The sequence below is a fragment of the Rattus rattus genome, chromosome 1 (genome assembly GCF_011064425.1).
Source record: "Rattus rattus isolate New Zealand chromosome 1, Rrattus_CSIRO_v1, whole genome shotgun sequence".
Classification (NCBI taxonomy): Eukaryota; Metazoa; Chordata; class Mammalia; order Rodentia; family Muridae; genus Rattus; species Rattus rattus.
The window spans coordinates 53,105,815-53,118,774 of record NC_046154.1 but is presented as its reverse complement, the minus strand read 5'-3'; the positions used below and the strand labels follow the sequence as shown (position 1 = coordinate 53,118,774).

Sequence of the window (12,960 nt, the reverse complement as noted above, 5' to 3'; positions counted from 1 at the left end):
CTCTATGCCATATGTGTGGATGCCCGCAGAAGCCAGAGAGGGCTTCGGATCTCCTAGCATGGAATTATTTGAGGTACCTGTGACATGGGTGGGAGCCGAATCACATGGGCCGCAACAGCCATTAACTGTGGAGCTCTCTCTCCAGCCCCAGATCCTGAGTTCTTAGTGACTGCTGCTGTTCTGCTGCTGTTCTGTAGCTGCCATTGCTGGAGGCTGACTGGCTGCAGGTCAGCCTGTTAGTGTGCCCCAGGGCCCCGCAGTGGCTGAGGAAATCCTGTGGAGAGTCTTGACATCAGTTCTCGCTCCCTTCCCAGCCTGTTTTGGGAGGGTGTGTGCTGGGCCTTTTTTGGTTTGTAGTTTTCATTCTTCACTGGGTCATGAGAAAACTGAAGGACGGAGAGGAGAAAAGTCATGCCTGGGCAGCTGTGGCGGCTCGTACCGCCTGCGCAGATGTGTGGAGAACGGTGGCTCTTCGAGCTGATCCTCAGCCAAGATGCTTCCTGCTCAGAGGGTGGCTTGACAACTGCACGCCAGCCTTCTGCCATGACAGGATGACTTTGGGTCAGATTAAAAGTGAAATTCCTCTGTTCTCTGAGTGGGGGTGGTCACTGGACTGGGATCAGGTTTCAGGGATGCTGCTCTTTCATTGTTTGCAGAGAAAGCGCAAGAGGAAGGAAGAAAGTATAATCCACTCCCCTGTGCCCCATGCGGGTACCAGAGCAGATTTGCAGCTTGAGCGTGAAAACACGCTTCAGTACTGCGCCTAAGAGTCTTCAAGCTCCGGCTGCCTTCCGGAGTACTCGTCCTTATCTGTTTCCTGGTGCTCTTCTGCTCCCTGTTTTTCTTGGCTGCCTGAGAGGCGGCGTGTGCTACTCCACCAGATGTTCGTGGTGTGTTTTGTGAAGGCACATGTTCAGGTACAGGGCCAAGAAAATACTCAGGATGTAGATGTCTGCAATTGTGTGCCTAATGAAATGCTATCATCTTTTTATGATTTATTATGTTTTAAAAAATGAGTGTTTGCACTGTTCCTTAAACCAATAGGAAGGGTCAAATAATTGATGTGCCAGGGGAGGAGGCTGTGTGTGTGTGTGTGTGTGTGTGTGTGTGTGATGCATGATGTATGTTCATGTGTGCGGCTGCATGAAGGTGTCATCAGGAGTCTTCCTTGATTTCTAGACCCCTTTATTGAGGCAGACCTCTCAGTTGAAGGCAGAGCTTGCTGGTGGGGTCTAGGCTAGCCAAATTCTCCAGAGATGCCTTGTCTATTTTCTGAGCTCTACAGTTAACAGGCTGGCCACCACATCCACTCATTTGTGTGGGTTCTTGGGATCTGAACTCTGATCCTCACGGCTGCAAGGCAAGCACTTTACCCAGAAAACCCCCAGCTTTGGACATCTTTATTTTTAAGGTTGGGGTCTCATGTCGTCCTGGCTAGCCTGAGGCTCTGTATGTCCTCTAGCCTTTGTTGGTCTCCTACATCCGCCTTCCGAGCTGGGACTACAGGAGTGCTCTGCCGTGTCTGGTTTATATGGTGCTGGTAGACGGGACTCAGGGCGGTATCTACATGCCAGCAAGTGCTCTACGAATGGAGCCACGGCCTCAGTCCTTGACATCATCGTGTCTGTGCACCGTAAAGGGGTGTTTGGGGATGAGTGTGGGTGCCATTTCACAGGAGTGGTCCCTCTTGTTTTGTGAGGCAGAACCTTTCCCTAGGATCTAGGACGGGAGGGGATCAGAAGTTCACTGAATTAAACTGACTGGACAACAGACTGTAGGGATCCTCCCGTCACCTCCTTTCTCAGCACTGACAAAGGAGGTGCATGCTACCATGCTTGGCTTTAATGTGGGCGAGCACCACTGAACTGATCTCTCTAGTTACTATCTCTGACATTTGTGGTTGGCTCTGTGCACACTTGGGTACTATGGAGAACAGTTCGTTTGTACGAGTCCCCTCTACCCCAGGTCACACTTGGCAGTAAACCTCTTTATGCAAGATTTTCTAAAATAGTTTTTCTTAAAGCTTTCAGGTATTTTATATACATGAGCATTTTTCTCCTTCTGATCCCCTCCTGACCCTCTCCTCTAAGACTTTTAACGTATTCTTAGTGTTTTTCAGACAGGGTCTCACAATGTTGCCTTGGCTGGCTGTAGGCTGAGATTTTTTTAAAAACCTACTTTAATTAGGGTTCTTTAATGATTAAACCTCCTTCTAGCCCACCTACCAGAGGTATGGGGAAAGAAAGGTTAATAGGAAACAGGTGGTGGACCTGTTTAGAAGTTCTTTGGGGAGATCCCTGTCTTGTTCTCGGGATATCAGTAGTCCAGTGCAATTGGCAAACACCAAACACGAATCAATAGCAGTAGCTGGATTCAGAAGAAACTGTGAGGCCCTGCCGAATCAACCTAAGTCTGTGGGAGTGGCAAGAAGCAACCAGAATATCACAAGAAGTTCTTTGGTGAGTTACTCTCTGTGAAGTTAAGGCAAGCTAAGATCAGTGGTGCAAGGTGAACTAATGCCAGAGCCTCTTCACTCTATCTGTGCGGCCATATTATATTCTTTCTAGACACCGTGGGTCCTCTTACAGGTCTGCTTCTACAAAACATCACACAGTAACTGGATCTCCAGAGAAAGCAAAATTCTCCACTTCAGCTGACCTGGAACTTGGCTATGTAGACCAGGCTGGCCTGGAACTCAGAGATCCTCCACCTTCTGCCTCCTGACTGCTGGAGTTAAAGGTGTTTGTCACCATGCCTGGCTCACGTGTTTTCTTTAGCACAGTAATATGAAGGGTAAACAGTTATAGGAAGACTCAGTTTTTCAACTAAGTGCCTGACTATTCTGGAGAGAGCAAGAACTAGTCTTTGGCAATCACAAAGCTACAGTTTAGGGATGATCAGGCCTCTCAGACCTTTGAGACAGGATCTGTCTTGTTTTGTCATCAGAGTTTGCAGAAGGGTTGCTGCTGAGGGGAGCCCAATTTCTTCTAATTTTGTCCCTTTCACATTGCATTTGGTGCTTACGGGGTATGCACCCTTGGGAAGGACTTGGTTCCTTGCCATTTCCTTCAGTGGCATTGAATGGGCACAGGAGGTTTGTCTTTAGTGACCCAGTCAGGCATCACAGGAAGTTGCCGTGTGGTAGGCATTTGACTAGCTTATCCTCTGTCCAGTTTGTTCTCCTTAGTCAGAACAAAGAGGCGTACACACACACAGACACACACAGACACACACACACACACACACACACACACACACAGACACACACAGACACACAGACACACACACACACAGACACACACACACACACACACACACACACACACACACACAGACACACACACACAGACACACACACACACAGACACACACACACAGACACACACAGACACACACAGAGAGAGAGAGAGAGAGAGAGAGAGAGAGAGAGAGAGAGAGAGAGAGAGAGAGAGTGTTATTATCTAGCCCAAGAAATAGAACATTACTGGTACAAAACAGTGCCTTTTAAATGCCTGCTTCCCGCCCTGCTCTTGCCAGCCACTGCCCTGTATCTTATAGCCTTGATTTCCCATACAGTCTTGTAATATGTAACTCCCATTGTTAAAATAATTTTGTCCACTTTGAACCTCTGTATAACCGGCCAGATTCTTTAGGAAGAAAAACATACACCTTCCTTATATTAGGATTCTGTCAATAAGAGACAGGTGGGCATTGTGTTACTTTTCTGTTGCTGCGATGAACACCATGACCAAGACAGTTTATAGAAGGAAGCATTTATCTCAGCGTATGGTTCTATTGAGACGAGTCCATGGCAGGAAGGCCCGGCAGTAAGCCAAAGGCATGGTAGCAGGATCGGGAAGCTGAGAACTGGCATCCTCAACCGCAGGCACAAAGCAGAGAGCAAACTGGAAGTGGGCAAGCCTTTGTATGCCCATCCCTAGTGACATCACTCCTCCAGCAAGGCTGTATCACCTAAATCCTCCCAAATCACACCGCCTACTATAGGGATGGTGGCGACAGAATTGCATGCCTCGCTGCACATGGGAGGTCAGAGGGCACCATGAGGGAATCAGTTCTCTCCACCATACAGATCCTGGGCATATCTCAGGGTGTCAGGCTTAGTGGCCAGCAGTTTTACTGGTGGCACCACCATCTTGCCTGTCTTTTGAGACAGGTTAGCCTTAGGTGGCCTGGAGCTCACCCTGTATACCAGGCTGACTTCGCCTCGCAAGTGTTAGGCTTATGGGTGTGCCCTACTGCATCTGGTCTTTGTAATTTAACTGCAGTGATTACTGACTTAGATTTGCTTGCCCAGTGGTGAAAATGGCCATAGCATTTTGCTGTTGAAAGCTTTAAGCTTTGAGACAGGCCAATGGTAGGCTGGTGCAGGGTCTGGCTTCCATCACAACCCAGCTCAGGGAGTTCATCGTGGAACCACAAGCCACAAGACCAGCTACCATGTCCAGTCCCAGACAGTACCGAGTGCTCCCCTACGAAGTGCCTTCCCTAGAAAGAGGCACTTTCTTTTCTTTTTGCAAACACTCACAATGGGCTCTGCCCATTTGCAGCTGGCTGTGTGGTATTCTTGACCACAGTAATCTACTAGTTGCTTCCATGAGTGCGCACAGCCGTAAAACCTCAAACAAATGTGAGCTAACGGCACTCAAGGAAGCGTGAATTTTGGAATGATGAGCCACTTGGCTAAAGCTCTGTGGATTTCAGCTTAAAATTTTAGCCAGGAAAGTGGAACACATTTGTAATCCTGACACATGGGAGGTTGAAGCACATGGATTTCAAGATAGAGGCCACTCTGTGTAACTTAGAGATGCCCCATTCCTATCTGACATCCCCTCCCCTGCACATGTGTGGAGGGAGGGAGGGAGGGAGGGAGGGAGGTATTGTATGTAGTGTGGGAGAGAATGAATGAATGAATGAACAAATGAATGAAAGTAATAGTATGTATATTCAATCTTCGTCTCCTTGGGAATTTGGATCAGCTTTGTAATTCATAAAAACAAACATGCTGGCATTAGCTTTTTAATGAGAACTTTTTCTTCTAAGTAACCTGGCCAGGGCAGGTACAGGTCAGTTTTGGGGGTGACCTGTTCTATGACAAGGTGCTCTGCTCTTGGGGGCTTTCTTCGTGGGCTAATCGGATGGCTGTGGGTCTTTGTGGCAGGTAGAGGTTGAGAGCTGTGTCTAGTGTCAGGGCAGTGGACCTGCCTGTCATCCCGCAGGGGGGGCCACAGACAGCCTGAAATCTTTGGGGTGCTCTCTATGCTGCACTTGAACCCTTCTCTCAGTCACACACTGGTCGAGAGTGCTAGAAACTTTCCTGGGGTTATTTTAAGCTTGATGTGAATCAAGCCAAGGGACCCTCTCAAGGGACAGATGAAGGACACCTTCCCGTGCTTCTGCTTCTTGTATCAAGCCTGGGACCCTCTCAGCCTCCTTTGCTTGCCAGGTGCCATCCCGTTCCAGTGTCACTGCCCTGCTCCGTGACCTCCGCCTGCTTAGTCAATGCTCTGACATCTTGAAGTTCTTTGTTTTCCGTCCAGTGCCCTGACTACACTTTGAGTCTGCACCAGGCCCCTCAATCTAAGTAGCTGGTCTTGGGTTTGGGGGTGACCTTTCTAAAGCGGCTTTAAAGGCCGTGCCCTCCATAGGCAGCCCCATGTCTTATGGGTATGTGAGGCTTGAGGCTCCTCCATGTGTGCCGAGTGCCCCAGTCACCTGAAGTGTGCTTCCCAGGCGCCTTCTCATTTCCTTCCCCTGTGCCAACGAATGGCCACGGTGTAAGATGCTCAGTGATAGCGTCCTTGTCTGCACATGAGCCTCTGGGCTCACCCCCAGCACTGCCAGTATCAACACACCGTCGGCCATGCAGCTAGCCACTTGTTCTCGTCATTCTCAGTGACTAGCTCCTTTAGGTGAGATGCTATCTGGGATAGGAGATAACAGCTCAGGGTCTTATGCAACCCAGACCAGGCTACATAAATTCCTTAGCCAAGGATGGCCTTGAAATTATCTTCTGCCTCTGCCCACTCAGTGCTGGGATTCCTGCATGTACTGCCACACTTGGTTTTATGCCCCGTTGGCCTAGAACCCAGGGCCTTGTGTGTGCCGAGCAGATTCTACCAACTGAATTACAGCCCAGCCCTATTATATATATATTTTTTTCCCTTTGAACCTCGTTCTCCTTCTCTTCTTAATAATTATCTTCCTGGCCTTGAACTCATGGCCTATCTCAGCCTTGCTGTTGGGATAATATTTCTAATTTTTTTTAAAGTAAAATTTTCCCAATCCCTAGGGTTTTCTTTCATACATGCACCAAATTTTTAAGATGCACGGCTGCCTGTCAAGCACTGTGTTGAGCTAAATCTCTGTCTGTCTTTGTCTTTTCTGCTTTCCCCTCCTCTTCCCCCACGCTTCCTCTCCCTGTCTCTCCTTCTCATTGTGTGTGTGTGTGTGTGCATGCACCTGTACACACACATGCATGTGGGGGTGTGTAAATAGAGTCTGAAAGTAGTTGTTACAGAGGGAGGGCAGTGCTGGAGCGAACTGTGACTTGGAGTTGCTGTGGGCATAGAACTTTTTTCTGGGATATAGAAGTTTCTGAAATTAGAAATTGGTGCTTTGACACACCAGGCCATGGGTGAGCTCAGTTGCAAAGGGCAGCAGGAGCAGCAGGGGCAGCAGGAGCAGCAGCGGCAGCAGGGGCAGGAGGGGCAGGGGCAGCAGCAGGGGCAGCAGGCAGCAGCAGCAGCAGGGGCAGCAGCAGGGGCAGCAGCAGGGGCAGCAGCATTTACCTAGCACTGGAGACAGCTGTAACATTGGGAATATATTGAAACTCACTGGGCTGTGTGTCATAAAATGGAAATTTTATGGTTTGTGAATTATGTCAGTGCTGCTGTCAAGTGTCTGGAGGTGAGGACCTTCATGAGGACTTAGGACAGAGCACACAGACGACCTGGAGCATGGTACTATGGTGTGTCATTTGGCTATGAGCTCTCAGGGTAATGACATTTCCATGTCGCTCTCAGTAAGCTGGAACTTTTTTCATAGTTAGAGTTTGCAACTAATAATACTTGTAGAATAAATGTCATTCCCTGAAGATGTGTGTGTGCGCACAAATGCGTACAGGTGCCGCAGCACAGTTGTGACCATCTGAAGACAACTTGGGATCAGTTTGGTCCTGGGGATCCTCCAGTCATCTGCTGGTTCATTCTGTCAGTAAGGGACTACCAGTTGAGCCGTCTCAGGTTTCCTTAGCTATTATACCTATGTGTCCAGCCGAGTTTGGCTCTGCTTCTGGCAGCATGTTACCAAATGCCCAGGCGAGGGACGCTCTGGCTCTTTTGCAGTTGGCTCTTTTTGAGAACAGGGTCTCTATAGCCCGGGTAGCCTCCTCCATGGTACCCTTGTCTTGCCTTATCCTCCCGGCAGCTGTGATTATAGGCATATGCCACCATACCTGGCTGGGGTCTGTGTTTTTATTTTTTAATATTTTTATAAGATTTACTTAATTTATGTGAGTACAATGTAGCTGTCTTCAGACACACCAGAAGTTGTCATCAGATCCCATTACAGATGGTTGTGAGCCACCATGTGGTCGCTGGAAATTCAACTCAGGACCTCTGGAAGAACAGTCAGTGCTCTTAACCACTGAGCCATCTCTCCAGCCCTGTGTTCTTATTTTTAATTAGAATATAATTTCATCACTCCATCACTCCCACCTCTAGTCCCTCTCACCCCCCCTTCAAATTCATGGTGTTTTTTCTTTATTGTTGTACACACACACACACACACACACACACACACACACACACACACACACAGGGGTGGGGGTGCACTCATGCAGAGGAAGGTGGATCTCTTGAATTCTGTTAGAGAGAGGCCAACTTGGTCTATGTAGTCAGTTATAGCATAGCCTGGGCTTCTTTAAAAACAAAAAACAAGGGGAAAAATGGATATATAAATAAAACTTGTATCTAATTTAGTGTTGCTTGTATGCATTTGCTTTTTGGGCTGGGCACTTGGTGTTTGGATAAACAGTTGTGGGTGCTCATCCCTGGGAAGGCGAATTCTCCCTCTGTCAGCAGCCCTTGCTATCTGTAACCCTTCATCTGTATGTGGGACTCCGAAAACTTTCCCATCAGCTGGTGATGTCACTGTTCAGGTCTTGTTTAGGGAGTCATAGTGTTAAGATTTCATGAGCATAGCTTCCTTGTCGTGTTAGAAGATACAGCTGTCTTCTGGTTCTTTGACTCTTGTAATCTTTTTCTATTTTTCTAAGATGTTCCCTGAACCTGGGGCTGGGTAGTCACCAGACTGTGTCTTTTAGTTCCCTGGTATAGTAGGGATTGAGTGACACAGAGATGTTCACACCCTGAGGCTAAGTGCTACACTTGGATAGGAATGTAGACTCAAGCAACAGGTCCACACACATTCAAGGGGAGAATCAGGCAATTCCCCTGCTAAGTAATATCCATCCTCCCTCCCTCCCTCCCTCCCTCCCTCCCTCCCTCCCTATCCATCTATCCATCCATCCATCCATCCATCCATCCATCCATCCATCTATCTCCTTCTCAGACATCTTCCCCACAATAGATATTCTTATTGTCTCTCTTGTCTGTCTGTCTGTCTGCCTGCCTGCCTGCCTGCTTATCTAGCTAGCTATGTATATATTCATACTTTTCAGGCAGTTTCCTTTACTACTAATACTCTTAGATATCTGCTTGCCTACCTGCCAGCCTGCACACCTACCCAAGTAGGATGCACTCCATCCATCCATCCATCCATCCATCCATCCATCCATCGTAGTGTGCAGATATCTACTATAGCATGAATAGTATAGCATAGTAAGAGAATAATTTGCTGGAGTCTGTGCTCCATTGTGTGGGTTCCAGAGGATTGAAGTCTGTACCCCAGGGTTAGCAGCAGGCTCCTTCACCCCCACTGAGCCATCTCACCTGCCGGAGTTTGTGTTTCTTTGAAAGAACTTAATGCCTGTGAGAATGTGGCTCTTGGTGGTTCAGATGCCTGGTCAGCAGAGGACTTCATTTTTGTAGAAAAATGTTCAGCTCCTAGAAAAAAAAACACAGGTTTGAGTCAATCCTTTGTCTGCCAGTCTCATGTAATAGTTTCTACATACAAGTAATTATTTTTCTCTGAGTTGTGTTTTAAAATTTATCATCCTTCTATGAACTTGGCAGTCCACTAATAATGCCAAGTTGCCTTTGCAACTGCCATTGGGTACCATCTGCTTATATTGAGGCTTAGGAAAAAGAAACCTGTGTGTGTGTGTGTGTGTGTGTGTGTGTGTGTGTGTGTGTGTGTGTGTGTGTGTGTGTGTGTGTGTGTGTGTGTGTGTGTGTGTGTGTGTTTCTGTGATTTTATATAGTATTCTATTTGTTTTAAAGTTTTGGAGACAGGGTCTTTCTAACGTCTTATTTTAAACTCCTACTCCTACTGTGGCCTCCTGAGTGTTGGGTTCATAGGTATCGGCTGTGAAGCCCACCAATATGGTGTTCTTTGTTGAAATAGGGCCTGACTCTGTAGCCCTGACTAACTGGCCTGGAATTTGCTTTGTAGACCAGATATCCACCTGTCTCTGCCTCTCTAGTGGTATGTGCTGCCATGACCAACTTTATTTGGTCTTTGAAGATCAGCAGCATAACCAGCAGGTCTCCTAGGGAATGGTTGAGCCTTCTCCAGTCTTCCTGCCCTGTCCTTGTCATTGTGTACTGTCCTAGGGCCTGGCTGTGGCTTACCTCCAGTGCTTCTAAGCCTTTTGTGTCCCACATCCCTCTTTATTTTAATCTTGGCCATTCCTTTTCTTGTATTTGTGCTTGTGATATTTCAAAGAGTTGCCTTAGGGGTTGGGGAGTTAGCTCAGTGCTAGAGTGCTTGCCTAGCAAGCGCAAGGCCCTGGGTTCGGTCCTCAGCTCTGGGAAGGAAAAAAAAAAAAAGAGCATATATATCAAAGAGTTGCTTTTTTATAATAATCTACTAGGCATTTAAAAAGGAGTTGCCCATAATAAAAACCAATGTTAAATAAAGCACTGTGATGGTTCCCTTCATTCAACTTTGCCTCTGTGTCATGGATGACGAGCCAGAAGGCTAAACTGCCAAGAGTGTATTAGAGTCTTTTCCTCCCGAATTTTGGAAAACAGATCTCATGTAGCCCAGTTTGTTCTACAGTTGCTAGTAGCTGAGGATAACTGACATCGAACTGCTGGTCCTCCGGCCTGTATCTCCTAAGTGCTGGAGTTATAGGCTTGTGCCATGGTAGCCATCTTTGAAGCCTTCTTGAATGTTTCTTCTTCCTCTCTTTAACAGAAGTTGGTGACGTGGCAAAACAGTACCTAGAAAAAGGTCTTTTGGTTCCGGATCATGTGATCACGCGCCTAATGATGTCAGAACTGGAGACCCGGAGTGCCCAGCACTGGCTATTAGATGGTGAGTGGGTGATGGGCAGGTCGGACTTGGGCACCTTGATTGCTGCCCTAATTTCTTTTATAGTTTATTAGCTGTTCCTTTCCCCAAATCTGTCGTTGATTTAATATTATAATTTGGCAACATGGATGCCCAGTGTGGTGTGGAGCTTCTTAGTGTTTTACCTGCTCGCCATTACTGTGAAAGCTTTGACCCAGGAAGCCTGTCATCGCCTTGGTTCACGGTTTCTGGGATGAACTCACAGTGACCATACCATATTAAATTAAGAGGCCCTGTCATTCACTGGCATTGCAAAAATTCCACCTGTGAGTTTTCTTGGTTTTAACAGATTAACAGAGATAAGGTGTCTAAAACCCTATATTGACTACCTAGGAAATGATTATAAACATCGTAGCCTCAATGGGAGGGCATGCATCTCATGTGTGCACTTGGGAGGCTGAGGCAGGGGATTACAGCGAGCTGAACGCCAGCCTGGACTATAATATATTCTAGGCCACTAGATTACAGAGTGGGGCCTTTGTGGGACAGTGTAGTACTGTGTACATTTATGATCCGGCCGTTCCATTCTGAATTTCTACCAGGGTGAGCCTTCACGGACCCCATTTTTGGCAATTAGTTTAAAACTTTGTTTTAAGGTGCTAATATATGGGTTGGGGATTTAGCTCAGTGGTAGAGCGCTTTCCTAGGAAGCGCAAGGCCCGGGGTTTGGCCCCCAACCCCAAAAAAAAAAAAAAAAAAAAAAGAAAAAAAGAAAGAAAAAAGAAAAGGTGCTAATATATATCTCAGCATAGTAGAAATCTGTGTAAAGAAAATTTTTTTAAATAACTGCAAATACTATAAGAGAAAACATTTTATGTTTTTCCAAGGACACACAAGGACACAAGGGAGGAAATTCTTTTACTGATGAAAGGGTTGGGTAATTTTTTTTTTTTTTTTTTTTTTTGAAAAGGTGAGCTGGGCTCTGGAGAGATGGCCCAGTAGAGAGCAGTTGCTGGTCTTGCAGGGGACCTGGGTTTGGTTCCTTGCAAAGCATGGTAGCTCACTTGACTCTAACTCCAATTCTAGGTGTTCCAGCCCTTCCTGGCCTTCCTGGGCACCAGGCATGTACAGGATATACATGTGAACATGCAAACAGACACATTCACATGCATAAAATGTGATGGATGTGTTCCCCCTGGTGGATAAAGCGTGGGTTAGAAAATATGCATTTGATGGGGAGGGTAGATATACAGTCAGCCGAGTATTTTCTGAGCTTTCAGAAAAAGGCAAAGGAAGTCCTTTTGATTTTGTGCATGTTACTCAAATTTTATGTCAGTGTAAATAACCAAGAAAAGCATTTTAATGGAGAAAGACTTAAAATGCTTTTTTTCATTATGAACTTTTGTATATAAATGATTTGGTCACATTTCCTCTCATCTGTTGTCTCTTCCCAACTAGACCTCTTTCAATTTTTCTATTTCTGTTAAATTTTTGGTTTTGTATGTGCCCCAGTGCCTTTAATTAAGGAACATGGGTGAAGGCTTATTTATAGGAGTCTGGGCAGCTCACCACCAGCTGCACCACTGAGAAAAATGTCGCTACCTTCTGGAGCCGTCCCACTGAACTGTCTGTGTAAGTCCTCAGAGAATGGCAGAGCCTTGAGAACATCTCCGGAACAGAACACTGATGGGCCCAGTCTAGGCCGGGGTCAAAGTGCAAAGGCCCAGAAGATAGGTTTGACAACATTCCTTCTGGCCCCTAGGCTTCTCCCCCTATTTTAGTTACGGTTTCCCCTGTTGTGATGAAACACCATGACTAAAAGCATCTTGGGGAGGGACGGGTTTATTTGCTTATACTTCCACATCACAGGCCATCATACAAGGCAGGCGGGGCAGGAACCTGTGGCAGGAGCTGATATGGAGGCCAGGGATTTGCTTGCACGCTCGCTCTGCTTTCTTGTAGCGCCTAGGACCATCGGCCCAGGGGCGGTACCATCCAGAATGGGCTGGGCCCTCTGACATTAATCACTAATTAGGAAATGATCTACAGGCTTCCTTGCCTAAAGCCCAGTCTTAATGGAGTTCGTTTCTCAGTTGAGAGTCCTTCTTCAGTTCAGGTGATCTAGCTTGTGTCAAGTTCACACAAGTAGCCAGCACATGCCCACTCTTCTGTGGTGTTTTCTGAACCTCAGTGCGTGTGCTTGCGAGTGTGGATGGGTTGGTAACACAGATGTCCTGTTTAGGGGGGATACTGAAGAGTCACTTATCCGTAGCACTTTGAACAGTTAACCGCTTCTACGGCCACCCATGGCAAACGGAGGCGTCTTTGACCAGGCCAGGCAGCACTAATCTGTGGTCCTAAACATAAATATTTAGAAGTCAGTTTGCTAGGCCCATCATGTCCCCTCAGGAAAGCAGCAGCAATCACTTTCCCACAGGCTGTTGAACAAGTTTACAGTACCAGATGTGAATTCCTTCTGTAGACTGGACCTCAATCAGAAAGCAATTGATTATTAACCCCGTA

The 12,960-nt window shown here is 46.9% G+C and overlaps 1 protein-coding gene across 1 annotated transcript in view; it reads left to right on the top strand.

Annotated features, from left to right (window-relative positions):
• Ak4 (adenylate kinase 4) overlaps positions 1–12,960 on the top strand; it is a 52,916-nt gene that overhangs the window by 21,131 nt on the left and 18,825 nt on the right. Inside the window, exon 2 of the mRNA XM_032901747.1 lies at positions 10,342–10,461. Coding sequence (XP_032757638.1) covers positions 10,342–10,461 — 120 coding nt within the window. The remainder of the gene's footprint in view (positions 1–10,341; positions 10,462–12,960) is intronic.